This window comes from Panthera tigris, chromosome A2 (genome assembly GCF_018350195.1).
Source record: "Panthera tigris isolate Pti1 chromosome A2, P.tigris_Pti1_mat1.1, whole genome shotgun sequence".
NCBI lineage: Eukaryota > Metazoa > Chordata > Mammalia > Carnivora > Felidae > Panthera > Panthera tigris.
The window spans coordinates 56,599,517-56,625,392 of record NC_056661.1 but is presented as its reverse complement, the minus strand read 5'-3'; the positions used below and the strand labels follow the sequence as shown (position 1 = coordinate 56,625,392).

At 43.3% G+C, this 25,876-nt stretch overlaps 1 protein-coding gene across 1 annotated transcript; it reads left to right on the top strand.

Moving 5' to 3' along the window:
• Positions 1-25,876, top strand: ISY1 (ISY1 splicing factor homolog). Its single transcript, XM_007092905.2, has 11 exons — positions 1-415; positions 2,496-2,518; positions 3,124-3,175; positions 4,883-4,948; positions 5,953-5,995; positions 10,851-10,963; positions 16,692-16,809; positions 20,405-20,527; positions 21,319-21,440; positions 24,684-24,770; positions 25,156-25,876. The coding sequence occupies exons 1-11, from the start codon at positions 413-415 to the stop codon at positions 25,261-25,263; spliced, it is 858 nt and encodes a 285-aa protein (XP_007092967.1). The 5' UTR covers positions 1-412; the 3' UTR covers positions 25,264-25,876.

The following is a 25,876-nucleotide window of genomic DNA, read 5'->3' as shown; positions in this document are numbered from 1 at the left end:
GGTGTCCTCCGCTTCCGCAGTAGCAATAGTTAACGCAAGAAAGTTTGCATTTGTTATCGCGAGAGCGAAACCAGACGTCGGGAGCGGAGTCTAAGACACGTCAGTCTCACTACGCAGGCGCAATTTGCCAACGCCCCCAGTCTTCGTACGCGCGTGTCAGTGCGACGCCCGAACGCCTAGGGAAGGCAGTCCTACAAGAGCGCTTTTGCATTTCCTCTTCCTCCTCTAGTAGAGAACCATTTTCGCTTCCGGCCCCCAACTTCCGGTCCATCCCGTTTGTCCTTCCGACAGAAAAATCGGTGGTGCGGCCAGCTAGAGTGTTTCAGTTCCCGCCGGGGTCGGCCTCGCCCGAGTCAGTGAAGCTCCCGGGGCTGGGGCCGCGCGGCCCGAGGGCGGCGCCCTCACTGCCACCATGGTGAGTTGGGTGGGTGCGTGGTGGAGGGGGCGAGCGGGCGCGCAGTGAGGGCTCCCAGCCCTATTCGGTCGCTCGTGGTGGAGGGGTGCAGCCGGGCATCACTGCAGGCTTCAGGCTCCTTGTCTACCTGTAACTTGGGTTCTCTTCCTCCTCTCTTCAGCTGTCAGAATTTGGGGTGGGAAATGGGAACCTCGGAGAGCGGAGTTACCGTCTCCAGCACTGTTGTAATCTCGATGAAGCGCCTTATCTTATCGCCCGGGAAAACTAAGAGGCGCAAGGACCGGTAGCGAGTCACGGTGCCTCGCGTGGGCCCACTTGTTTGTCCCCAGGTCCCATACGGGGGATGAGCAGCGGGGGTGACAGTATGTTTCTGGGTTATTTGATTTATGTCTCTTCTCTTCTCCATCTCCCCCGCAAGATGTAAACTTCATGGGGGTCGGTCTTTTCAACATTGCTTTCTTAGTGTCTAATAGTGGCTTTCTTAGGGGTGTGACACGTTGTAGGTGTTCAGTAACGATTGAATGGATGGCGTAGTGTTACTACCACAGAGGGTATGATCTCTGTGGTCTGGAGTGGTTTGTTGGCTTCTCCATTGGTTCAGGAAGCACACCCGACATGTCAGTGTGAGAATGCACCTAGCGCTGGTACAAAGAAGATGCTCATACATGTTAGTTACCATATTTTCATTAAGCGAAGCCCTCATAAGAAGCACAACACGCAGTAATGAGGTTATAGAAGATGTATTGCAAGCTCTTGTAGATGAATGAGCCCAAGATCCCAAGAAGGGAAGAAACCTTCTTGGGCTGGAATCAGACCTTTCTGTGGGAGACTATATCCCAAATTACTGCTTCATACTGCCCTGCTCAGCCTTGAGGCTCGTCATTTCTGAACTCTAACAAACATAGGGAATCCTTCTGCCTATTCCCTAGCAGGGGAGAAGAATCCCTGGGCCTAGATATTTTTGGGTACAGGAGTTGTTGGGTATTTTATATCCCTGTCACCATCACACATTCATATATGAGTGGGCTTACGTTACCCTGGGTACGTGCCCGTATCACATTGATTCATTGTTTGGTGTGGAAGTTCCAACGAGCACCTACCGCGGTGTTTTAAGCATGCAGTAAACATTGAGAAACACTAAATTAAATATCTAGAATCTCTAGGATTTAGTAAAATAGGTAGGACACTGCCTCAGCCTTCAAGGTGATGGCTTCCCCTGGGAGAGCTGCTTTGTTTTATCCTTAGTTGGTAATGTGTTCACGTATCCGCCAAGCTTTTGCCAAGTTTGTTGCTGTGTCCATTGTAGCAGAAGGCCAGGAAGGAGACTTACGTTGAACTTAACTTTTGCTGAGGCTCTAGAAGCTGCATACCTGATGTTTTTATGTGTTTATCTCTTAAGTCTTCATGACATCTCTAGGAGATAAGAGGTATGATCCCTGTTGTAAAGGTGGGGAATCTGAGAGACTACTTCTCCGGGATGGTGAGTGGAAGAGTTGAGAGTAAAGTTCAAGTCCCTGACTTAGCAAGTACTCTTTCTACTTAAACTACAACCCAGAAAACATGTTCTGTGCTTGACAGTGTTTCAGGGACAGTGGACTTGACACTTGTGTGACAGTAGTTACATAAAACTCCTTTTGGAAAAGCCAGTCTTTTCTTCCTCAAGTTCTGCTGGCTGGAAACAGACAGTTGGGATGCTGAGTGGAAAGGACCATGGTAGTTACAAACCCACACAAAAGGTAGCAGCCCAGTTGGGAAGAAGGGGCCACAGACGAACTTTCTGGGATGGCGATGACACCGGTGATACATTTTGAAGGATGGATAAGAGTCAGATCCAAAGGGTGGGGAGGGACAGTGGAGGAGTGAAGATTTTAGGTGGAGGGAGCAGCGTGGGTAAAGTCACAGGATTTGGACGTCTTTTGATTATTTTTTCTTTTGGTTTTCTTTTCTTTCTTTTTTTTCTTTTGGGATACTAGTTCAAACATTATGCTTGTGACTGTCCTTTTGATACTTTTCTCTAAAAGTATGTGAAAAAAGGGTATTTTAAACATGGGCATTTTTCTCCCCTTCTGTCTCCTTTTAGGCCCGAAATGCAGAAAAGGCCATGTAAGTATCAATTCAGTTTTGTCTGTAAATTTTAAGGGACTTAATTATCACCATGGAGCTCTTTTTTGTGTTTGGTTCTTTCGTATTTTTCTTTCTCTACGTGTGTTAAAATAGTATGCCTGTGTTCGATGTTTGTTTTCCCTACTAGTGTTTTCTGACAACTCCCCAGAACTTATACTGGATAAACACTAGTTTAGTTGGGGATGGTACAGGGGCTATGAGAGTGACAACTAGGCACCCCATGATGCTAGTCTTTTAGCATCCGGATGTGTTGCTCACCAAGTGGTCTGATCAGGAGAGTTTCCCACGGTCTTTACACACAGTGTAAGTAAAATAGATATTTGGGTGTTCAGGAACACCCATGGCTTTTTAAGTTCCACTGTCGGGACACGGAAACCCATAACTTCTCTTTGGTGTCTTAATCTCTTGTGCATGCTCATGTATGCTCTCTTTTTATGAAGAATAATTATTATAATCTATTTATGAATAATGTTCATGAATGGCTGATGTTAAATATGGTCATGAGCAGATCTACGTCATCTAGGAACTTGAGTGATAAGAAGTCTGTGAGCGGTATCTAATGGATTCTTCTCTGTTTCTGATAGGACGGCCTTAGCAAGATTTCGCCAAGCTCAACTGGAAGAGGGAAAAGTGAAGGTTGGTGTAAATCTTCATGAATTGTAAATCGTTAAGAATAAATGTGGTAAAACTCTCTCCTGAGCAGACGAGACTTCCAATTTCTTGTCTATAGCCACTGGCACTCTTAGGAGTCTATACATTTGAATTCTAGGTGTCTCTCTCTGTAGCTGGGGCAGTGTGATTGATGATCTAGCTGCTTCCATTTCCTCTGTATTATGATAATTGGCTTTCCATATTATCCCAGCTCTGTCTAATAGTGAATAATAGAAAACGGAATGTGCTATAGAGAGGAGCTCTAAGCTGATACCAGTAAATGATCTTGACTCATGGAGACTCAACCAGGTCAGGGATAATAGGCAGCATTCTTTCAATATTTTTGTTTTATTTTATAGAAATTAAACACACAGGGGCGCCTGGGTGGCTCAGTCGGTTAAGTGTCCGACTTCGGCTCAGGTCATGATCTCACAGTCTGTGAGTTTGAGCCCCGCGTTGGGCTCTGTGCTGACAGCCCAGAGCCTGGAGCCTGCTTCCGATTCTGTGTCTCCCCCTCTCTCTGCCCCTCCCCCACTCACGCTCTGTCTCTCTCCCTCTCTCAAAAATAAATAAAACGTTAAAAAAATTAAAAAAAAAAGAAATTAAACACACATGCTCACACACACATGCATGTGTACACATACACGTTTATGTATGTTCTGAATATTGTAGATATTTCTTTTTTTTTAAGTTTCTTTATTTTGAGAGAGAGAGAGAGCAAGTAGGGGAGGGACAGAGAGAGAAGGAGAGAGAGAGAGAGGAGAGAGAGAGAGAGAGGGAGAGAGAGAGAGAGAGAGAATCCCAAGCAGCCTCCACACCATTAGTGCAGAGCCTGATAGAGGGCTCGAAATCATGAACCATGAGATCATGACTGACTGAACCACCCAGGTGTCCGATAGACATTATTTCTTTTTTCTTTTTTTTTTTTTTTTTAATTTTAACATTTATTTATTTTTGAGACAGAGAGAGAGAGAGCATAAACAGGGGAGGGTCCGAGAAAGAGGGAGACACAGAATCTGAAACATGCTCCAGGCTCTGAGCTGCAAGCACAGAGCTGACGCGGGGCTTGAACCCACAGACCGTGAGATCATGACCTGAGCTGAAGTCGGATGCTTAACCGACTGAGCCACCCAGGCGCCCCGATTGACATTATTTCTTAAGATAATATGAATATTCCATGAAGTGAATATAACCTAGCTTACTTAGTCATCTCTCTATTATTGAACTTTTAAGTTGTTTCCAGTGGTTCACTGTACCAGATACAGTGCAATGTATGTATGTTTTTGCATGTATAGTTGTTTCCTTTTTTAAAAAAAGTTATTTATTTATTTTAAGAGAGAGACAGTGCATGCGCAAGTGGGGCAGGGGGAGAGGGAGAATCCCAAGCAGGCTCCACCCTCTTAGCACAGGGCCCATTGCAGGGCTCTGTCCCATGAACCGTGAGATCATGACCTGACCTGAAATCAAGAGTCAGATGCTCAATTGACTGAGCCACCCAGGCAGCCCTCCTATAGTTGTTTCCAAGTGGAAACTGTAGTGTGAGATATAAGGCTTGATGGAGATCATTTGGAACCGAAACTTCAAGTGTGTTTAGACCACTAGACATTTAGTCTTCATGGCTGAATCAGTTGTGAATGCTGCACAGAGCTTGTAACTAGTACAGTGGCAACATGTGTATTTTCTTCTTCATAGGAAAGAAGACCCTTCCTTGCCTCAGAATGTACTGAGCTGCCCAAAGCTGAAAAGTGGAGACGACAAGTATGTTCTGGGTGAATCTGGTCTTAGTAGAAGTAACAAGTCTCTGATTGTTTCTTTTTTTTATTGAAGTACAGTTGACACAGAATGTTACATTAGTTTCAGGTATACAACATGGTGATCCCACAAGTGTAGCTACTATCTATTACCATAAATGCTATTATAATACCATTGACTATATTTCCTGTGCTGAACTCCACTGCACCTCCCCACCCCCCACCACCGTGACTTATCAATCCATAACTGGAAGCCTGTATCTCCCACTCCCCTTCACCCATTATTATGCCCATCCCCCACCTCCTTCCCCTTTGGCAGTCATCAGTTTGTTCTCTGTCTTTATGGGTCTGTTTCTGCTTTTTTGTTTGTTAATTGATTTGATTTGCTTTTTAGAGTCCACATGTAAGTGAAATCTGTCTGGCTTATTTCACTTAGCATAATACCCTCTAGGTCCATCCATGTTGTTGAAAATGGCAAGATCTCATTCTTTTTTATGGCTGAGTAGTGTTCCATTGTATATGTATAACACATCTTTCTTATCCATTCAACTGTCCAAGGACACTTGGGTTGCTTACATATCTTGGGTATTGTAAATAATACTGCAGTTAACATGTATCTTTCAAATTAGTGTTTTCATTTTCTTTGGGTAAATACCCAGGAGTGGAATTATTGGATCATATAGTATTTCTATTTTTCATTTTTTTTGGAACCTCCATGTTTTCCATGGTGGCTGTACCAATTTACATTTCTACCTACAGTGCACGAGCGTTCTCTTTTTTCTACATTCTCACCAACACTTACTTCTTGTCTTTTTAATTCTAGCCATTCTGACAGGTGTAAGGTGATACCTCATTGTGGTTTTGATTTGTATTCTGATTGTTTCTTATTCTCTCAGTGATTCTTTACCAGAATTCTAAGTATTTTTAATTACTAATTTTGAATTATATGTTTTCTGTGCTTTCAGACATAATCAAAAGTCATGAGAATATTACCTTTTCTTTTTTTCACAGATCATTGGAGAGATCTCTAAAAAAGTGGCTCAAATTCAGAATGGTAAGCTAATTTGTCTTTTACAGTGGTTTTTTTTTTTTTTTTTTTTTTAAGTTTTACTTATTTTGAGAGAGAGTGCATGCATGCACGAGGGGGGTAGGGGCAGAGAAAGAGGGAGAGAGAGAATCCCAAGCAGGCTCCATGCTGACAGCATGGAGCTCGACCCCACAGAACCATGAGATCATGACCTGGGCCAAAGCCAAGAGTTGGACACTCAACCACTTGAGCCACCCAGGTACCCCTGCAGTGTTGATTCTCAAATCCACCATGAGACTTGGGGATTTCAACACTTCTCTTTCAATAATCAGTAGAACAAGTAGATAGAAGATCATTAAGGACATAGAAGAACTGAATAATAGTATGAGTCAATTTGACACTTCTAGAACATTCCACCTAGCAAAAAAAACATTTTTTAAAGTTTTATTATTTTTTATTTTATTTTATTTTTTTGAGAGAGAGAGCCAGATGGGAGGAGCAGAGAGAGAGGGAGAGAGAATCCCAAGCAGGCTCCGCATGATCAGTCTGGAGACCAAAGCGGGGCTCAAACTTACCAACCACCGGTGAGATCGTGACCTGAGCCGAAATCAAGAGTCGGACGCTTAACCGACGTAAGCCACCCAGGCATCCCAGAATGCTTTCTTTTTTTAAGAGCATCTAGAATAGTCACGAAAATAGAACATGTTCTGGGTTATAAGACAAATGTTAGCAAATTTAAAATAATTGAAATCTTACAAAGTATGTTCTCTGATTATAACAGAATTAATGTAGAAATCCGTAACAGAAAGATACCTAGAAAATTCCTAAATATTTGGAAATTAAGCAGCATGTATCTAAGCAACTCATGTGTCTAAGAGCAAACTGCAAGGATATTCGAAAATATTTTGAAGTAAATGAAAATGAAAACATAATATCAGAATTTAAGGGACAAAAACAATTTTGGAGGGGGATGTTCTTTTTTTGTATTAAAATAATAGAAAATAAGAAAGGTCTCAAATCAATGATCTAAACTTCTATGCTAAGAAACTAGAAAAGAAGAGTAAACCAAACCCTAAGTAAGCAGAAGAAAGAAAATAATAAAGGTAAGAGCAGATATCGATGAAACTGAAAATGGAAGATGAAGAGAGAAAAGTCAAAAGCTGGTTCTTTTCTTTTTTTTTAAAGCCTCACCGAGGCTTTACTCTTTTATTTTTTATTTAAAAAAATTTTTTAATGTTTATTTATTCTTAAGAGAGAGAGAGCACGTGAGCAGGGGAGGTACAGAGAGAGAGGGAGACACAGAATCCGAAGCAGGCTCCAGGCTCTGAGCCGTTAGCACAGAGCCAGTGTGGGGCTCGAACTCAGTAACTGTGAGATCATGACCTAAGCCAGAGTCGTTCAACCCAACGCCCCTAAAACCTGGTTCTTTAAAAATATCAGTAAGTGATGCCTGGGTGACTCAGTCGGTTAAGTGTCTGATTCTTGGTTTTGGCTCAGGTCATGAGGTCACAGTTCATGAATTTGAGCCCCACATCGAACTATCAGTGCAGCAGAGCCTGCTTGGGACTCTCTCTCTCTGTCTCTCTCTCTGTCTCTCTCTCTCTCTGTCTCTCCCCTCCTCCCACCCGTCCCCTGCTCACTCTTTCTGTCTCTCAAAATAAATAAACTTCAAAAAAAAAGAAAATTAAATAAATAAAAAGGTCAATAAAATTAGTCAGACTGACCAAGAAAAAAAAGAAGATACAAATTAGGAATATCTAGGGGTGTCTGGTGTGCTCAGTCAGTAGAGCACGTGACTCTTGAGCTCAGGGTCATGAGTTCGAGCCCCACGTTGGGTATAGAGATTACATAAATAAACAAGCCAACAAACAAGCAAACTTAAAAAAATTACAAGCACGAGGAATGACACTGGGAATATTACTACAGACTCTCCAGACATTAGAAGGTTAATAAGGGAATGTTACAGACAATGTTATGCCTGTAATTCATCAACTCAGATGAAACCGACCAGTCCTTGAAAGACAGAAACTTGGGGCGCCTGGGTGGCGCAGTCGGTTAAGCGTCCGACTTCAGCCAGGTCACGATCTCGCGGTCTGTGAGTTCGAGCCCCGCGTCAGGCTCTGGGCTGATGGCTCGGAGCCTGGAGCCTGTTTCCGATTCTGTGTCTCCCTCTCTCTCTGCCCCTCCCCCGTTCATGCTCTGTCTTTCTCTGTCCCAAAAATAAATAAAAAACGTTGAAAAAAAAAAAAATTTAAGACAGAAACTTAAAGAGAATTAGTTCTTACCCAGGGGCAGTTTTGCCCCTCCAGGGGACATTTGTCAGTATCTGGAGAAACTTTGATTTTTATAACTTGGGGTGCTACTGGCATCTAGTGGTTAAAGCCAGGGAAGCCACTAAGCATCTTACAGTGTATCCTGCAAAGAATTATTTGACTCAAAATGTCAGTAGTGCCACTGTTTAGAAACATTGTTCAAGATGAAATTGAAACCTGAGCATTCCTATGTCTATTAAAGAAATCAAGAATTTTTTTTTTTTTAAGTAAACTCCATGCCCAGCATGGGGCTCAAACCCATGACCCCAAGATCAAGAGTTGCATGCTCTACTGACCGAGGCAGTCAGATGCCCCTGTATCTGTTAAAGAAATTGAATTCATAGTTAAAGCCTTCCAGCAAAGAAAACTCCAGACCCAGATGGCTTCACAGGTAAGTTCTACCTAACATTTAAGGAAGAAAAAATACCAATTCAACACAGTTTCTTCCAGAAAATTGAAGAGGAAGGAACACTTCCTCCTTCATTTAGAAGTTTGACTATTAGCATTACCATGATACTATAATCAGAAGAAGACATTACACGTAAAATTTCCAACTAATATTCCTCATGAGTGTAGAAATCTTCAATAGAATATTAGCAAACCAAATCCAGTAATTTATAAAAAGGATAACACATCACAACCAAGTGAGATTTATCCTTGGTGTACATGTCTGATTCAGTATTCAGAAATGAATATAATTCACTGTATCATCATTCTAAAGTAGAGAAGCCTCTCTAGATGATCTTTAGTAGAGATCATCTCAGTAGATGATGGAAAAAATTTTTGGCAAAATTTAACATCCACTCATGGTAAAAACTCTCTGCTAACTGGGAATAAGAGGGAATTTTTTTCACCCAGATAAAACACTTCTCCCAAAAAACCTATAGCCAGCATCGTACTTAATGGCAAAGGTTGAATGCTTTCCTCCTAAGAGCAAGGACGAGGCAGAAATTCTTACTGCTTATATTCAAGGTCGTACTGGAATTCCTAGTCTGTGCAGTAAAGCAAGGAAAGGAAATAAAAGGCACACAGATTGGAAAGGAAGAAATACAATTCTCTTCTCAAACTATGTCATTTTCCGTGTAGACTATCCCAAGAAATCTTATGGGAAGCTTTCTAAAGTGAATAAGTGAGGGTAGCAAGGTTACAGAGTAGAAAGGACAGTACACACAAATCAATTCTGTTGTTATAAACCAGCACTGAAAAATTGGTAATAGAACATTTGCAAAAAGGGCTATTTACAAAAGCACCAAAACAGAAGAAATACTTAGGCATACATCTAACAAAATGTATGTGTGGTCTGTTTGCTTAAAACTAAAACATTGATGAAGGAAATCAGAGAAGACCTAAGTAAGTGGAGAGGTACATGGCATTCGTGGATGGCAAGACCCAAACCTAGTAGTGATGTCAGTTCTTGGTCTTTTCAAATATTACCACAATCAAAATCCCGATGGGATTTTTTTTTTTTAAATAGGTTGCCAGATTTTTTCTACATTTTAAATGGAAAGTCAAAGGAACTAGGATAGCCAAAATAATTTTGAAAAAGAACAAGATTGTAGCATTCATACCACCTAACTTTAAGATTTTATATAAAGCTACTGTATTCCAGATAATGGGGTGGGTAGTGGTGAAAGATAGACCAATGGAAGAGAGTAAGAAATAGAGCCACACATGTGGTCAGTTGACTTTTGACAGTGGTATAAAAGCCATTCAGTGGAGAAGGGGGAGGGAGGTTACTCCCTTGCAACAGCCACGTGATACTTTGTTTCAACATATCAAGGTTCATTAGCCATTTCCCTTCCTTTGTGGTGGGATGCTCCAGCTGCTCTTGGCGTGGGAGACAACACCTCTGCAAACTCTCTTGTGCATATTCCTTTAAATGAGTCCCTTAGGGGGCGCCTGGGTGGCTCAGTCGGTTAGGCGGCCGACTTCGGCTCAGGTCATGATCTCACGGTCTGTGAGTTTGAGCCCCACGTCAGGCTCTGTGCTGACAGCTCAGAGCCTGGAGCCTGTTTCGGATTCTGTGTCTCCCTCTCTCTGACCCTCCCCCGTTCATGCTCTGTCTCTCTCTGTCTCAAAAATAAATAAACATTAAAAAAAATTTTTTTAAAAGAGTCCCTTAGGCTTCATTCTCAGAGTATAGTCTTTGCCAAAAGATGTTCCCATATAACAAAACATTGCTTTCCTGAAAGGGTGAAACCAACACAGAATTCTCCCAGTCCCGGTGCTTATGTCAGCCTCGCTGCGTATTTGCTGGCGTTGGATGCCAGGTGCCCCCACCACCAAAGTATTTTAATAGTTGCATAAATGGAACAGTAGGATTGCTTCAGTTTATATTTCTTCAGTTGCTAATGATGATGAAGGTTTTCCTCAAGAATTTTTTTCCCCTGTGCTGGTGGGGACTCGGTTCATAATCCTTGCCATTTCCTTTATTTGGGTGTGATGGTTTTTCTTATAAATTTAAATGAGTGTTTTTGTCCCGCATACCTTTGTAGGTATTGACATTTATTTTTAGGGTATAACATTGAGTGCTATTTTGAAGAAACAATGTTAATGTTTTTGTTTTCCAGCTGGTTTAGGTGAATTCCGAATTCGGGACCTGAATGATGAAATTAACAAACTGCTAAGAGAGAAAGGACACTGGGAAGTCCGGATAAAGGAGTTGGGTGGTCCTGATTATGGAGTAAGTAAGCCACTGTGCCAGCGGATCTTGCGGGTAAGCGTTTTGGCAGGCTGGGTAACTTTGCATCCGCTGCAGCTCCCAGCCCATGCTGGTCAACTTTACATCCGCTGCAGCTCCCAGCCCATGCTGGTCACGGAGTAAGTACTTGAGGAATGAAAGAAGCTTTGAAGAATGCCTGTTAAATGTGGACAGGAAACATGGGAAAGATAGGGAGGATAATTCTTTTTTTTTTTTTTTTTAATTTTTTAATTTTTATTTTTTTTTAATGTTTATTTTTGAGACAGAAAGAGACATAGCATGAGCAGGGAAGGGGCAGAGAGAGAGGGAGACACAGAACGTGAAGCAGGCTCCAGGCTCTGAGCTGTCAGCACAGAGTCCGACGCGGGGCTCGAACTCACAAACTGTGAGATCATGACCTGAGCCAAAGTCGGATGCTTAACCGACTGAGCCACCCAGGTGCCCCTTAATGTTTATTTTTGAGAGAGAGAGAGAGACAGAGAGCGAGCAGAGGAGGGGCAGAGAGAGAGGGAGACAGAATCTGAAGCAGGCTCCAGGCTCCACACAGCCAGCACAGAGCCTGACGTGGGGCTTGAACTCACAAACTGTGAGATCATGACCTGGGCCGAAGTCGGACGCTTAACCGACTGAGCCACCCAGGCGCCCCATGGTAGGATAATTCTTAAACACCCCATAGCACAGCCATCAGAGCAGATAGGGCCCCTCAGTTTACTGTCCAGATGTTCTTGAGTAAGCCACTTAATCTCTCTGGGCCTCTTGTTTGTTCGTTTATTTATTTATTTTTAAATGTTTATTAATTTTTGAGAGAGAGTGCGAGTAGGGGAGGGGCAGAGAGAAAGGGAGACAGAGTTTCTGAAGCAGGCTCTGCTCTGACAGCGGAGAGCACAATGTGGGGCTCAAACTCACAAACCATGAGATTGTGACCTGAGCCGAAGTCTTAGGCTCAACCAATGGAGCCAGCCAGGCGCCTCTGGCCTCTTGTTTAAAATGACCATGGTCCTGGAGCACCTGGCTGGCTCAGTCAGAGGAACATGCCGCTCTTGATTGATCTTGGGGTTGTGAGTTTGAGCCCCACGTTGGGTGTAGAGATTATTTAAAAGAATAAAAATATTTAAAAAATGTGTATTATTTATTTTGAGAGAGAGAGAGTGGGGGAGGGGCAGAGAGAGAAGGATGGAGAGAATCCTAAGCAGGCTCTGCGCTGTCAGTGCAGAGCCTGACATGGGGCTTGATCTCACATACTGTGAGATCATGACCTGAGCCGAAATCAAGAGTCAGATGATTAACCAACTGAGCCACCCACGTTCCCCAATCTCACTCTTTTTATGGCTGAGTGTTCCATTATACACGCATACACACCCCACATCTTTTTTTTTTTTTTTTAATTTTTCTTACTAACATTATTTTTTGAGAGTCAGAGAGAGACAGAGCACAAGCAGGGGAGGTGCAGAGAGAGGGAGACACAGAATTGGCTCCAGGCTCCAGGCTCCAGGCCCTGAGCTGTCAGCACAGAGCCCGACATGGGGCTCAAACCCACAAACTGTGAGATCATGACCCGAGCTGAGGTTGGTCGCTTAACCGACTGAGCCACCCAGGCGCCCCACACACTACCTCTTCTTTATCCATTCATCAATCCATGAACAGTTGAGTTGCTTCCATATCTTGGTTATTGTGAATAATGCTACAGTATTAGGAGTGCATTTTATCTTTTAGAATCAGTGTTTTTCATTTTTCTTTAGGCAAATACCCAGTAGTGGAATTATTGGATCATATGGTAATTCTATTTTTAATTTTGAGGAACCTCCATACTGTTTTCCACAGTGGCTGTACCAGTTTGCATTCCCACCAACAGTGCGTGAGGTTCCTTTTATTCCACATCCTTGCCATGCCAACACTTGTTGTTTCTTGTGTTTTTGATACTAAGCCATTCTGACAGGATATCTCGTAGTTTTGATTTGCATTTTCCTAATGATGAGTGATGTAGAGCATCTTTTCAATGTGTCTGTTGGCCATCTTTGCCTTTGGAAAAATGTTCATGTCATCTGCCCATTTTTTAATTGGATTATTTGTTTCTTGGTGTTGAGTTGTAGAAGTTCTTTTATATTTTGGATATTAATCTCTTATTGGATATATCCTTTGTAAATATATTCTCCTAATTAATAGGTTGTCTTTTTGTTTTATTGATTATTTCCTTTGTTCTGTAGAAGCTATTTATTTTGATGTAGTCACAATAGTTTATTTTTGCTTTTGTTTCCCTTGCCTTAGGAGACATATCTAGAAAAGTGTTGGTATGGCCGATGTCAGAGAATTTAGTGCCTGTGCTCTCTTCTAGTGTATTTATGGTTTCAAGTGTCACGTTTAGGTCTTTAATCCATTTGGAGTTTCTTTTTGGGTATGGTGTTAGAAAGTAGTCCAGTTTCATTCTTTTGCATGTAGCTCTCCAGTTTTCCCAGCACTGTTTTTGAGGAGACTGTCTTCCCATTGCATATTCTTGCTTCCTTTGTCGTGCATTAATTGGCCATATAATTCTAGGTTTATTTCTGGGCTCTGTCTTGTGTTCCGTTGACCTGTGTGTCTGTGTTTGTGTCACTGCCATACTATTTGGATTATTACAGTTTTGTAGTATATCTTGAAATCTGGAATTCAGCTTTGTTTTTCTTTCTCAAGATTGCTTTGGCTGTTTGGGGTCTTTGTTGTTCTATACAAGTTTTAGCATTATGTGTTCTAGTTTTTTGGAAAGTGCTGCTGGTATTTTGATAGGGATTGCATTAAATCTGCAGATTGCATTAGGTAATATGGACATCTTAACAATATTAATTCTCCCAGTACATGAGCATGGAAGAGCTTTCCATTTCATTTGTCATCTTCAATTTTTTTCGTGAGTGTTTTACAGTTTTCAGAGTACAGGTCTTTCACCTCCTTGGTCAAGTTTATTTTACAAATTTTTGGTGCAATTCACATTAATCTTTCAATATTTTTCTTGAATTTTTTTTAATGCTTAACAGTTTTATTTCCATTTTCTATGTGTAAAAGTAATACATTTAAAATTTTAGTTTCACAAGATGAGACGAGTTCTGCAGATTAATGGTGGTGAGGGTTATATAATATTATGAATGTATTTAGTATCACTGAATTGTCCACCAAAAATGGTTAAGATGGGTGGTGCCTGGGTGGCTCAGTTGGTTGAGTACCTGGCTCTGGATTTTGGCTCGGGTCATGATCTCATGGTTTGTGGGTTTGAGCCCTGTGTTGGGCTCTTCGCTGGTACTGCAGAACTGCTTGGAATTCTGTCTCCCTCTCTCTGCTCCTCCCCCGACTTGTGCATGCACGCTGCACACTCTCTCTCTCTCCCTCTCTCAAAATAAGCAAATAAACTTTTAAAAAAAGGTTAAGATGCTGGGGCGCCTGGGTGGCTCAGTCAGTTAAGCATCCGACTTAGGCTCAGATCATGATCTTACAGTTTGTGAGTTCAAGCCCTGCGTCGGGCTCTGTGCTGACAGGTCAGAGCCTGGAGCCTGCTTTAGATTCTGTGTCTCCCTCTGTCTCTGCCCCACCCCCACTCATGCTGTCTGTCTGTCTCTCTCATAAATAAATAAACTTTAAAAAAAAAGGTTAAGATGGTAAATTTTGTTATGTGTATTTTGCCATATTAAAAAAGAAAAGTAGTACATTTATCAAGTTCAGAAAAGTATAAAGAAGCAGGATAGCATTCAGTCAGGATGGCATTACCTGGATGAAACTACTTGAATAGTTCCTTCTGTTGTTTTCCTGTGAGTGCCACGATTGAGATCACACTCACTGTGTATACAACTTTGGTTGTAGGATTTGTTTCTTTCCAAAATAGTAACATTGCCTGTGTAGATACTACAGAGTTTTATGCAAAAAAAAAAAAAAGAAAAAAAAAAAGGAAGAAAATATAAAATAAAAAATCATAAAAATTGTAAAATATTAAAAAATTTGTTATATTCTATGAATGATACAGAATGTTATATAGTTTTCTACTACACAGAAATAACTACTACTGACATTTTCTATTTAACCTTTCTAGCATTTTTTCTATGTATATATATGTTTATTTTTACGGAAATTGTTTTTTATTGTAACTATATGCTTTGTTCACTTAACAGTGTTTCAGGAGCATACTTGCATGTCAATAGTCATTTATATCATCATTTTATTTTTATTTTTATTTGTTTATTTTTAAGTAGGCTCTATGCCCAATGTGGAGCTTGAACTCATGACCCTGAGATGAAGAGCCACATGCCCCTCATCATTTTAATTTTTTTTTTTTTAACGTTTTATTTATTTTTGAGACAGGGAGAGACAGAGCATGAACAGGGGAGGGTCAGAGAGAGGGAGACATAGAATCTGAAACAGGCTCCAGGCTCTGAGCTGTCAGCACAGAGCCCGACGCGGGGCTCAAACTCACAGACCGCGAGATCGTGACCTGAGCCGAAGTCGGCCGCTTAACCGACTGAGCCACCCAGGCGCCCCGCCCCTCATCATTTTAAAAAGCATTTTTGAGGGGTGCCTGGGTGGCTCATTCGGTTTAGTGTCCAACTCCTGTACTTGGCTCAGGTCATGATCTCGCGATTTGTGTTTCAAGCCCCGCGTTGGGATTCTCTGTCTCACCTTCTCTGCCCCTTTCCTACTCGCTCTCTCTCTCTCTCTCAAAAACAAATAAACATTAAAAAAAAAAAAAAAAGCAAATTTTTGAGAAAGTTGCAAAATTAGTACAGAGAATTCTTATATACCCTTCATACACATTTACCAGATTTTGGCTTTTTTCCTGTATTTGTCATTTTCTGTGTGTACCTTAATACATTATGCTTCTTTATCCCTTAATACTTAGTATCTCTTGTGTATATTTTCTCTCTTTCTTATTTTTGTTATTTTCTTATTAGAGAGAGAGAATGCAAATGGGGGAGAGGGGCAGAGGGTGAGAGAGAGACAGAGAGAGAGAGAGAGAGAGAGAGAGAGAGAGAGAGAGAGAGAGAATGAGAATCTCAAGCAGGATCCATGCTCCATGCAGAGCCCATCATGGGGCTTTATCCCATGACCCTGCAATCATGACTTGAGCTGAAATCAAGAGTTGAACGCTCGACTGACTGAGCCACCGAGGCACCCCTGTGTGTATTTTCCAAGAGGAAGAATGTTCTCTTACATAACTGTGGTAGAATTATCAAGTGTAAGACACTTTGGTACAGTCATTTTATGTAAAGTACTTGACTGTTTCATAGATTTTCCCAACAATATCCTTTTATAGTCCTATAGACCTGGTTCAGGGTCACCATACTACATGTAGTTGTTGACATCATCATTTTTAATGGGTAGAATTCCGTTTTCAGGATGTATCTCATTTGTCTTCTACTGCTTGTCATTTAGGTTGTTTGCAGTTGTGTTGTGAGCTTTTGTCACTTACCTCATGTTATAAGTGTTTTCCCAAGGCAGTATAGGAGTTTCATAAGAATCATTATCTTTAAGTTATAGAATATATTCCATCCATGACAGTGCTATAATTTACATAAATCATCCTCTTACTGTTAGGTATTTAGGTTGATTTTAATTTACAAAAAAAAGTGCCCAAATGTTTTTCCGTGTACATCAGTATTTTCCCACAATTAGTGTTATTATCTTAAAATATATTTGCAAACATGGAAATAGTGGGTTAAAGGATCAGATTCATTTTCTCTTTTTCCTTCCCAATAAGAAAGTTGGCCCTAAAATGCTGGATCATGAAGGGAAAGAAGTCCCCGGAAATCGAGGTTACAAGTACTTTGGAGCAGCCAAAGATTTGCCTGGTGTTAGAGAGCTATTTGAAAAAGAACGTAAGTGACTGCTAATGTTTGTGAAGGTCTTAGCCTCTAATTGTTGGTAGTCATCCTAACAGATCTGTATGCTAGGTGCTCCTCCTGCATTGTTTCTCAGCTGCACAGTAGTAGTGTCAGAATTACTGTTCCCCCATTTTAAATGAGAAACTTTAAATACCAGGAGTTGAAGTCACCGACCCAAGGCATGCAGTCGGGGTTGGGAGCGAATCCAGAATTGACTGGCGCCAAATTCTCACATGCCAGTCTCTCAGTCTGAATGACAAGTTTCCGATTTGAAGTTTCCTCGAACTATCAGGGCAGGCTCTGATGTTCATTGAAATGGGCTCATGTTTCAGTTACTTGTTAGCTGAAAAAACCCTAGCCAAAGAACAAAAGCTTGGACCGAACCCCAGTAGGTATAAATGGAGTAATGGGGAACTGGTCTATGCGAATTCAGGGCTGGTCCCCTCACCTGTCCTGCCTTTTCCCTCCGTGGCCGTGGGGAGCTTCAGCCAAACCTTGGCCTTCCAAAATGCAATTGGAAACCACTAGCCTGGGGTGTTTGTGGATTTTAATTTTGCCTTTTAAGAAAGTAGTCTAAATATTATAGAAAAAAATGTGAATAGCAGAGAAGAATGACAGCAATATTCTCACCACTGTTGGTGTTCTTCTCTATTTCCTTCCAGTCAGTTTTTCTTTTAAAAATATAATTCTAGGGGCGCCTGGTGGCCCAGTCGGTTTGAATGTCCGACTTCGGCTCAGGTCATGATCTCACGGTTGGTGGGTTCGAGCCCTGTGTCAGGCTCTGTGCTGACAGCCTAGAACCAGCCTCAGATTCTGTGTCTCCCTCTCGCTCTGTTCCTCCCCCAACTCATGCTCTGTTTCTCTCTGTCTCAAAAATAAATAAACATTAAAAAAAATTTAGAAAAAAGAATATATAACTCTAGGGGCGCCTGGGTGGCTCAGTCGGTTAAGCATCCGACTTCTGCTCTGGTCATGATCTTATGGTTTGTGAGTTCGAGCCCCAAGTTGGGCTCTATGCTGACAGCCCAGAGCCTGGAGCCTGCTTCAGATTCTGTGTCTCCCTAATCTCTCTGCCCCTCCCCCACTTGTGCTCTGTCTCTTTCTCTCAAAAATAAATAAATGTTAAAAATATATTTATAATTCTATCTGTATTCAGCCCTGTTTTTTTTTTTTTTTTTAAGTTTGTTTATTTATTTTGAGAGATAGAGAACCGGCAGGGGAAGGGCAGAGAGAGGAGGGTGCAGAGGATCCAAAGCAGGCTGTGTGCTAACAGTAGAGAGCCCAATGCGGGGCTGGAACCCACAGACCGTGAGATTATGACTTGAGCCAAAATCAGACACTTAACCGACTGAACCACCTCAGTGCCCCAAGCCCTGCTTAATTTTAAATTAATTATGCCCAAACTGGTTTTGCATGCGTTATTAACACCACTTAAAATTAATTCAAGGGTTGCCTGGCTGGCTCAGTCGGTGGAGCATGTGACTCTTGATCTTGAGGTTGTGAGTTTGAACTCCACGTTGGGTGTAGAGGTTACTTAAATATAAAATTGTAAAAAAAAAAAAAAAAAAAAATCTTAAAAAAACTTTAAAAAATAATTCAAAGTGTAAGTATCATGCTATTCATTGTGAAAATAATATAGTTTTATTACAGAGAAGTGGTAAAATACAGAAAATCAGAAAAACAACTGCCCATATTTTCCCATCTGTAGATGACAATTGTTGACCTATTGGGACATATTTCCATCTAGTTTTTAAAGGGAAATGACAACCCAACAGATTGGTCAAAGAATCAAAGCTGATAATTTAAGAAGAAAAAATTCATATGTTGGGGGGGCACCTATATTGAGGTCATTATTTTTAGAAAAATAATTTTTCTAAATTTATTATTTATTCCAGTTGTAGATTTTTTTTTTAAATGAGAAGGTATATAAGTCAGTCTTCATGAGTATATTCAAAAGTACTCTCCCCTGGGTACCACCCCCCTTCCCCGTGCCCCTGGATAACTGGTAATCATTATTATCTGTTTGTTACGTTCCCTTCCAGGTCTTTTTTAATGCACTTACGTGCTTATTTCATAAGCTGAATTTCATCAGTGTGAGTGACACTTGGCTTAACCCCAATTCAGTTTAGGCAGGAGAGTGAATTTATTGGCTCACATAACTGAGAAGCCCACGGTGGTTTGCTTTCAGGAATGGCTGATTCCAGGCCACATTTCCTCCATGTTGCAGTTTTGACTTCCACTGCGTGAACTTTTTTCTCTGTTTAGTTCTCTGCTTGTGGCAGCAAGTGGTTTATCACCAACTTACATTTTGTCCTCTTCAGCAAGAGATTTTTTTTTCTCCCAAGCAGTTTAAGCAAAACCCCCAGAATTGAATCTGGTTGGCTTGACCAGATCATAGTTCTACCCTTAAACCACTCCCTTTGACTGGGAGGAATGCAGCGTTCTGAGCCAGAGGGGTTTTAGCCCTGAACCTGGTCCTGGGTGCAGCCAGCATGGTCACGGGTCAGGGACCAAGAGTAGTGGAGCAGTGAATGGTGAGATCGTGACCTGAGCCAAAATCAGAGGTCAGGACTGAGCCACCCAGGCATCATGCTAAATGAAATTTTTATACATGTGAGCTTTTTCTGCTGAAATGATCAGCTTTTACTCTTTCACCTATCTGTTGGGTTGCCATTTCCCTTTTGATTTTTTTTTTTTAAGATTTTTTATTTTTAAGTAATCTCTACACCTAGTATGGGGTTCAAACTCACAACCCTGAGATCAAAAGTTGCATACTCTACTGACTGAGCCAGCCAGATGCCCTCCCTTTTGATTTTAAGAATTACTTAGATATCCTGAATAGTAACCCTTAGTCTGAAAAAAAATTTTGTTTTAAATTTTTTTTAATGTTTGTTTATTTCTGAGACAGAGAGAGACAGAGCATGAACAGGGGAGGGGCAGAGAGAGGGAGACACAGAATCCGAAACAGGCTCCAGGCACTGAGCTGTCAGCACAGAGCCTGACGCAGGGCTCGAACTCACAAACCGTGAGATCATGACCTGAGCTGAAGTTGGTCGCTCAACCAACTGAGCCACCCAGGTGCCCCTGAAAATATTTTCTTTAGGACTTTCTCATTTATCTTTTTTGTTTTTTTATAGTTTCTTTTGTCTTATCTATATACTTACATTTTCCTATCCTGTTTTTTTCATTTAACATGACATTTCCTATATTATCAAAGCATCTTGTGTAAGAGCAGTACAGGGGTCATCAGATACCCCATTTTACACACATCCTACAGCTTACATAGAGCCTTAGGTTATTCTAGGCTTTCACGACCCTGTGAATAATGTATATCTCTGTCCATTAGGCTTTGCTAGCTTTTGTTTTTGTGTTTTTAATTAGTATAAATTTTTTCTAAATAGACTAATTGGGTTAAAGTTTTAAAAAGGGTTGTACCACTTAATGTAAATCTCTGGCTAGTACAGAGAGGTGCCTACATCATGGTATTTCTTGAGCATGCACACTCCACGGCCACATAACGTTGTCCAGGATGAAGGCTTGGGTGTGACTGTGGTGGGATATTTAGCTGAGCTGGTGCTGTTTCTTTCAGCTCTTCCCCCTCCAAGAAAGACACGCGCTGAGCTCATGAAAGCAATCGATTTTGAATACTACGGTTACCTTGATGAAGATGATGGTGTCATCGTGCCTTTGGAACAGGAATATGAAAAGAAATGTAGGTCTCCGAGCATTTCGTTTCATTATAGATGGCATCTGGTTTCTGTTCTGTCCTTTGAAAATGTCCTTTACACCAGAAGTGGGTTGGTTTTATTGCTGATGGTCTTCTGAGGAAATGGTCTGCTCGGTATCTATGATGCAGTCAGGGCTGTATTGGGCCAGAAGCAGCAGGTTGGGGAAGCCCAAGAGTGACATCTGACCTGCCCCCTATCCACCCAGAATGCATCATCTAGATTCCTTCCCACGTTGGTTTTCTTGAAATCGGGAAGTGGTGCCCATTTAAGTAGCTTTCAGATATGCTTTAAGCACAGCTAATAGGTTATCAGTGTAGAGCAAGGTGGGTGTCTCTTTCTGAGTGCTTCTTCCATGCCAAGCCTTGTGAACATTTTATGGACATTGTCCTGAAGCCTCATGACAGCCCTGTGAGGAAGAAGTTAGTGCTGAGACCCCTGGTGTGTCAGCTAGGGCTTTGGGGGCAGGTGGTCAGGAGTCTGAGCCCTTTTCCGGCATGCTGTACCACTGTGTCTCCTCTTTCATGTAGGCATGTCAGGAAGTCACTTAGGTCGTTGAACTGGGGATGATCTGGGGTTGCCCCCTGGCAGGTTGCCTTGTTGTGACTGGGAGCTAGAGCTGTGGTGTGACCAGACTACCTCTCACACTCCACTCCTGCCTGCCAGGGCAGAATGGAGGGTTCCCCTCTTCCGAGGGGACATGTGGGCCTCACCCTGCATTGCACATAAAGCTGATTAGAGGCCTGACTAAGCAGCACCTGCTCTCCTGTTTCTCCAGTCAGGGCCGGATTGGTGGAAAAGTGGAAAGCTGAGAGAGAGGCCCGGCTGGCAAGAGGAGAAAAGGAGGAGGAGGAGGAAGAGGAGGAAGAGATCAACATCTATGCTGTCACCGAGGAAGAGGTACTGTGGGCAGTGGGGGGCCCCGGTGCTCACTGCCTCTGCTCTGAGCCACGAAGGCTGGGCCTTGGGAGAATGGGTGGGATGGTAGGAAGCCTCAGCCCATTGGCGGGGGGTCGGGGCCAAAGCCCAGCCCTGAGAATTCAGCTTCCTCAGCTGGAAGATGGATGTGAGGACTCAGCATCCCAGGGAGAGTTCTAGAAGGGAATGGCTGTTAGAGCACTTGGTAAACTGTACTTTATACCCAGCATTACTTACCTGCTTTGTAGAGATAGGCCCTTCTGAATACACTGCTGTCGGACTTATAAACACATTTGATGCCATGAGTTCTAGCCCGTGTCCCCATCGTTTCTTTTTATTTATTTATTCGCTTCTTTATTATTACCACGTTTTCAGGTTTAATTATGTATCTATTGTATTAGTTGCTTATACATTACAAGGTACCACAGATTGGGCGGCTTAAACACCAGAAATGGATGTTTCTAGCCTCAGAGTTCTAGAGGCTAGAAGTCTAATATCAAGGTGTCAGCAGGGTAGGCCTCAGCATTTATTTTTATTTTTTGATGTTTTTATTAAAAGTTTTTTTTGAAATGTTTGTTTATTTTTGAGAGAGAGCACGCGGGCCGGGGAGGGGCAGAGAGAGAGAGGGACAAAGGATCTGAAGCAGGCTCTTTGCTGACAGCAGAGAACCCGAGGCAGGGTCGAACTCATGAACCGTGAAATCACGACCTGAGCTGAAGTTGGACACTGACTGAGCCACCCAGGGGCCCCTCATCATTTCCTTTTAAGTGGCAGTGCCAAAAGGTCTTGTTTAGTCTTAACAACCCCATTTTAGAGATAGAGACCAGCCCAGAGCAGAGAGGGCCTTATTCAGAGGGTGGTGGTTGAGGGTGGAGCTATGATCCTGCCTCTCAGGCAGAGCCTGCTAGCTCTGGACTCTTCTGAAGAGCCTGCCATGCAGCCCTTGCTCCCTGGACACATCGAGAAGGGATGAAATGGATTTGCTGGACTGAGAAGGGGAGGGGAATTACCCGTGCGTGGGCGATAGGTCAGGTCCCGGGTGAGGAACTTGCCGTGACATCGGTGGCAAGGAAGCAGGCTCGGAGAAGTTTAGTGACTTGGTCATTATCACACAGGGTACGGCGGACCTGAGGTTAGGCTCATATGCAGGTCTGGCTGCTCAGCAGTGGGGACAGTGAAACATTTGAAGCCCTAGGAAGGTCTTCTTCAGCTGCAAATAATTCATTTGCTCTTTCAGCAGGTGTTTGTTTAATTAGTGGCTACTGTGAACCAGGCCTGTGCCAGGGGCACAGCAGGAGACAAGCTCTGCTTGTAGCTTAGAGTCAGTGGGGAGACAGTCCGGTGAGCAGAGACAATGGGAACCAGTGGCTGTGACAGCAGTCTGCAATAGTGATGTGGTGCAGGGAGAGCCCATGAAGGCTCTCCCTGGGAGCTGACCCCTCAGCTGAGGTCTGGAAGATCAGGACAAGTTAATAACCAAGGGAGAGGCAGTGAGGGAAGAGTGTTCCAGCAACGGGGGAAACATATGTACTGATAGACACCATGGGAGTGTGAGGGACAGAGGATGGGCCGGTGTGGCTGGAGCACAGTAAGGGGCTGCTGGGGTGGAGGCAAGGCAGAACAGGCCGGCGCCCCTGCTCCATGGTGAGAAGGGTTTGCCTTCATCCGAAGAGCGATGGAGAGCCACCAAAGGTGGGTTTTTTTCCTTGTAGTTTTGAAATAATTTACAGGAAGTTGTAAAGGTGGTACAGAAGGTCCTGTATATCCTTCACCCAGTTTGCCCCAACGGTTACATCTTCCAGAGTTACAGGACGGTGTCAACACTAGGAAACAGAGATGGCGTAATGAGTGTATAGCATTGTGTGTCTTTTATCACACGTGTGGATTTGTACAACCACCATTTTGGTCAAGATACAGAGCCGTTCCCTTCGCGTGTTGCACCCTGACAGGCCTCCTTCCTTCCCCCATCCCGTGGCCAACTCCAGTCGGTTCCCTGTCTCTATAATTCTGTCCTTTTGAGGATGTTTCACAAATGGAAGCGTACCGTATGCCACCTTTGAGGATGGTCTTTATACTCAACACAGTGCCCTTGAGCTCCATCCGAGGTGTTGAATCCAAGAGTTCATTCCTCTGTATTGCTAGGTAGTAGTCAGCGGGTGTGGGCAGAGGCTGGTGCAGGGCGTCTGGCACCGACACTGGCAAACAGCGGACCCCACCACCTCACGGGAGCCCTCTCTCCTCAGATTTCCAAGGCCACATTATTTCCTGAAGTTATTGGCAATCTCTTTTGACTCGTGGGCAGACCTGAATTGATCTTTTTTCTATATTTGGTACATTTTCCATATTGGGTACATTTGGTAATTAAATTTTTTAAATTTTAATTAAAGAACTAGATAACATTCACAAGGTTCAAAAACCAAAGAATGTGTAAAGACCAACAAAGATTCCCTAGTTCTCTGGGTGCAAAGATGCACTCGGTTCTCACGGCTGTCACTAGATTCTCTTCTAATTCTCTTTCCTCATTCAAAAGGTAGCATCATTTGCACAGTGTTTTGTGGCTTTTTTAAATAGTTAGTGGGTGTCTCCATGTCTTTCTGTGTGAGCACTGAACGTCCCCATTCCTTTTGTTTTTTTCCTTTTATTTTTTATTTTTTTATTTTTATTTGTTTATTTTAATGTTTTATGTATTTTTGAGACAGAGAGAGAGAGAGCATGAGCAGGGGAGGGGCAGAGAGAGAGCGAGACACAGACTCCGAAGCAGGCTCCAGGCTCTGAGCTGTCAGCACAGAGCCCGACACGGGGCTCAAACTCACAAGCTGAGATCATGACCTGAGCCGAAGTCGGACGCTCCACCAACAGAGCCACCCAGGCACACCTGGCATTTATTTTTTAAGTTTATTTTGTGAGAGAGACTTTATTTATTTAGTTAGTTAGTTACTTATTTATTATCTCGCATACACAAGAGAGACCAGGGGAGGAGCAGAGAGAGAGAATCCCAAGCAGGTTCCATTGCTGTCAGCAAGGAGCTCGAGTGAGGCTAGATCCTACAAACAGAGAGATCATTACCTGAGCCAAAATCAGGTTGGATGCTTAACTGACCAAGCCACCTAGGCACCCCTGTTTTTTTCCTCTTAAATAGCTGCCGAATTGTGCGTTTTGTAGCGGTTCCAACATGTGTGTAACGGGCTCTGGCTCACTGCCTTTTGGTGGTTCTCTGTTTTGTAGTCTGACGAGGAAGGCAGCCAGGAGAAAGGAGGTGAAGACGGGCAGCAGAAGTTCATCGCCCATGTCCCAGTGCCATCACAGCAAGAGGTAGGACAGAGGCTGAGAGCTGCTCCCCTTGCAGGTGGGGCTTCCCCAGTGCCAGGGGACTCGGGGAAAAGGAGCCTGCACAGAGTGCGTTCGTGGGTTTTCTTCGCCCTTCCTATCCGTTAGGGCAGCTCTGACTCTGACCACTTGGCACTGGTCGCTATGCTTCCGGTAGGTAAGGTGCAGCATGCAGCGGGGGGCTGGGTCCCGTCCACTTTAGGGGATACTGACAAACAGGGTTGTTCCTCCGCTTCCAGTGGGAGCTGGCTCTGGGGTTTGGCTCCTCGATGGCCTCTGTCTGGGGATCTCCCTCCTGGCTGAGCTCCAGCAGGGCACGGAGGGCTTGTGGAGGAGTCCAACATGAGCTCTTCACTCTTGCTGTCCACAGATCGAGGAGGCCCTTGTGCGAAGGAAGAAGATGGAACTCCTCCAGAAGTATGCCAGTGAGACCCTGCAGGCCCAGAGTGAAGAGGCCAAAAGACTTCTGGGGTATTAGGGCTGAGCCGGGACCTGTGCAGGGTCTGGAGATCTGTCAGGGGACCATCATCCCCCGCTGGCCCTTGCCACAGGGTTCTGCTGTCCTGGGACTGCAGACGGGCAGGCTGGCGCTGTGAGTCCTGGGGCTCCTTCTCCCACCTTCTCTTACCCTGGCCCCTGTCCCTCCCTGGCAGGCTGTGCGCTTCAGCTGTCACTTTTGTACACATGTTTTGCTTTTGTAGGAACCCACTTATTTTTATCTTGAGTGTGTAAAACAGGCTGCTAGCTGGGTGCTTGCGTTTTATTTAGCTTTCTCCTGTCACTCGCGGGGGGGGGGGGAGGTCAATTTATGACTACCGTTAAAAAGATATACTGCTACCTCCTCTTGAAAAATGAGACTGTGTCAACTCGGCCCACAGTCCCATGTGTCAGCCACCAGCTAGAGCTGTTCCTTTTGGGTCGGCTACTGCTCGCAGTTCTCCGTGGCCTGCCCAGCCTGCCTCATTCCCTCCTGCCCAGGTGGCAGGACTTTCAGTTTGGTACTTCCGTTTTATGACAGGTTCTGAAGAAAGCTATTTTTATTAAAGATTTTTATATGGAAGGGCAACCCCCACGTCTGCGGCTGGCTCCCT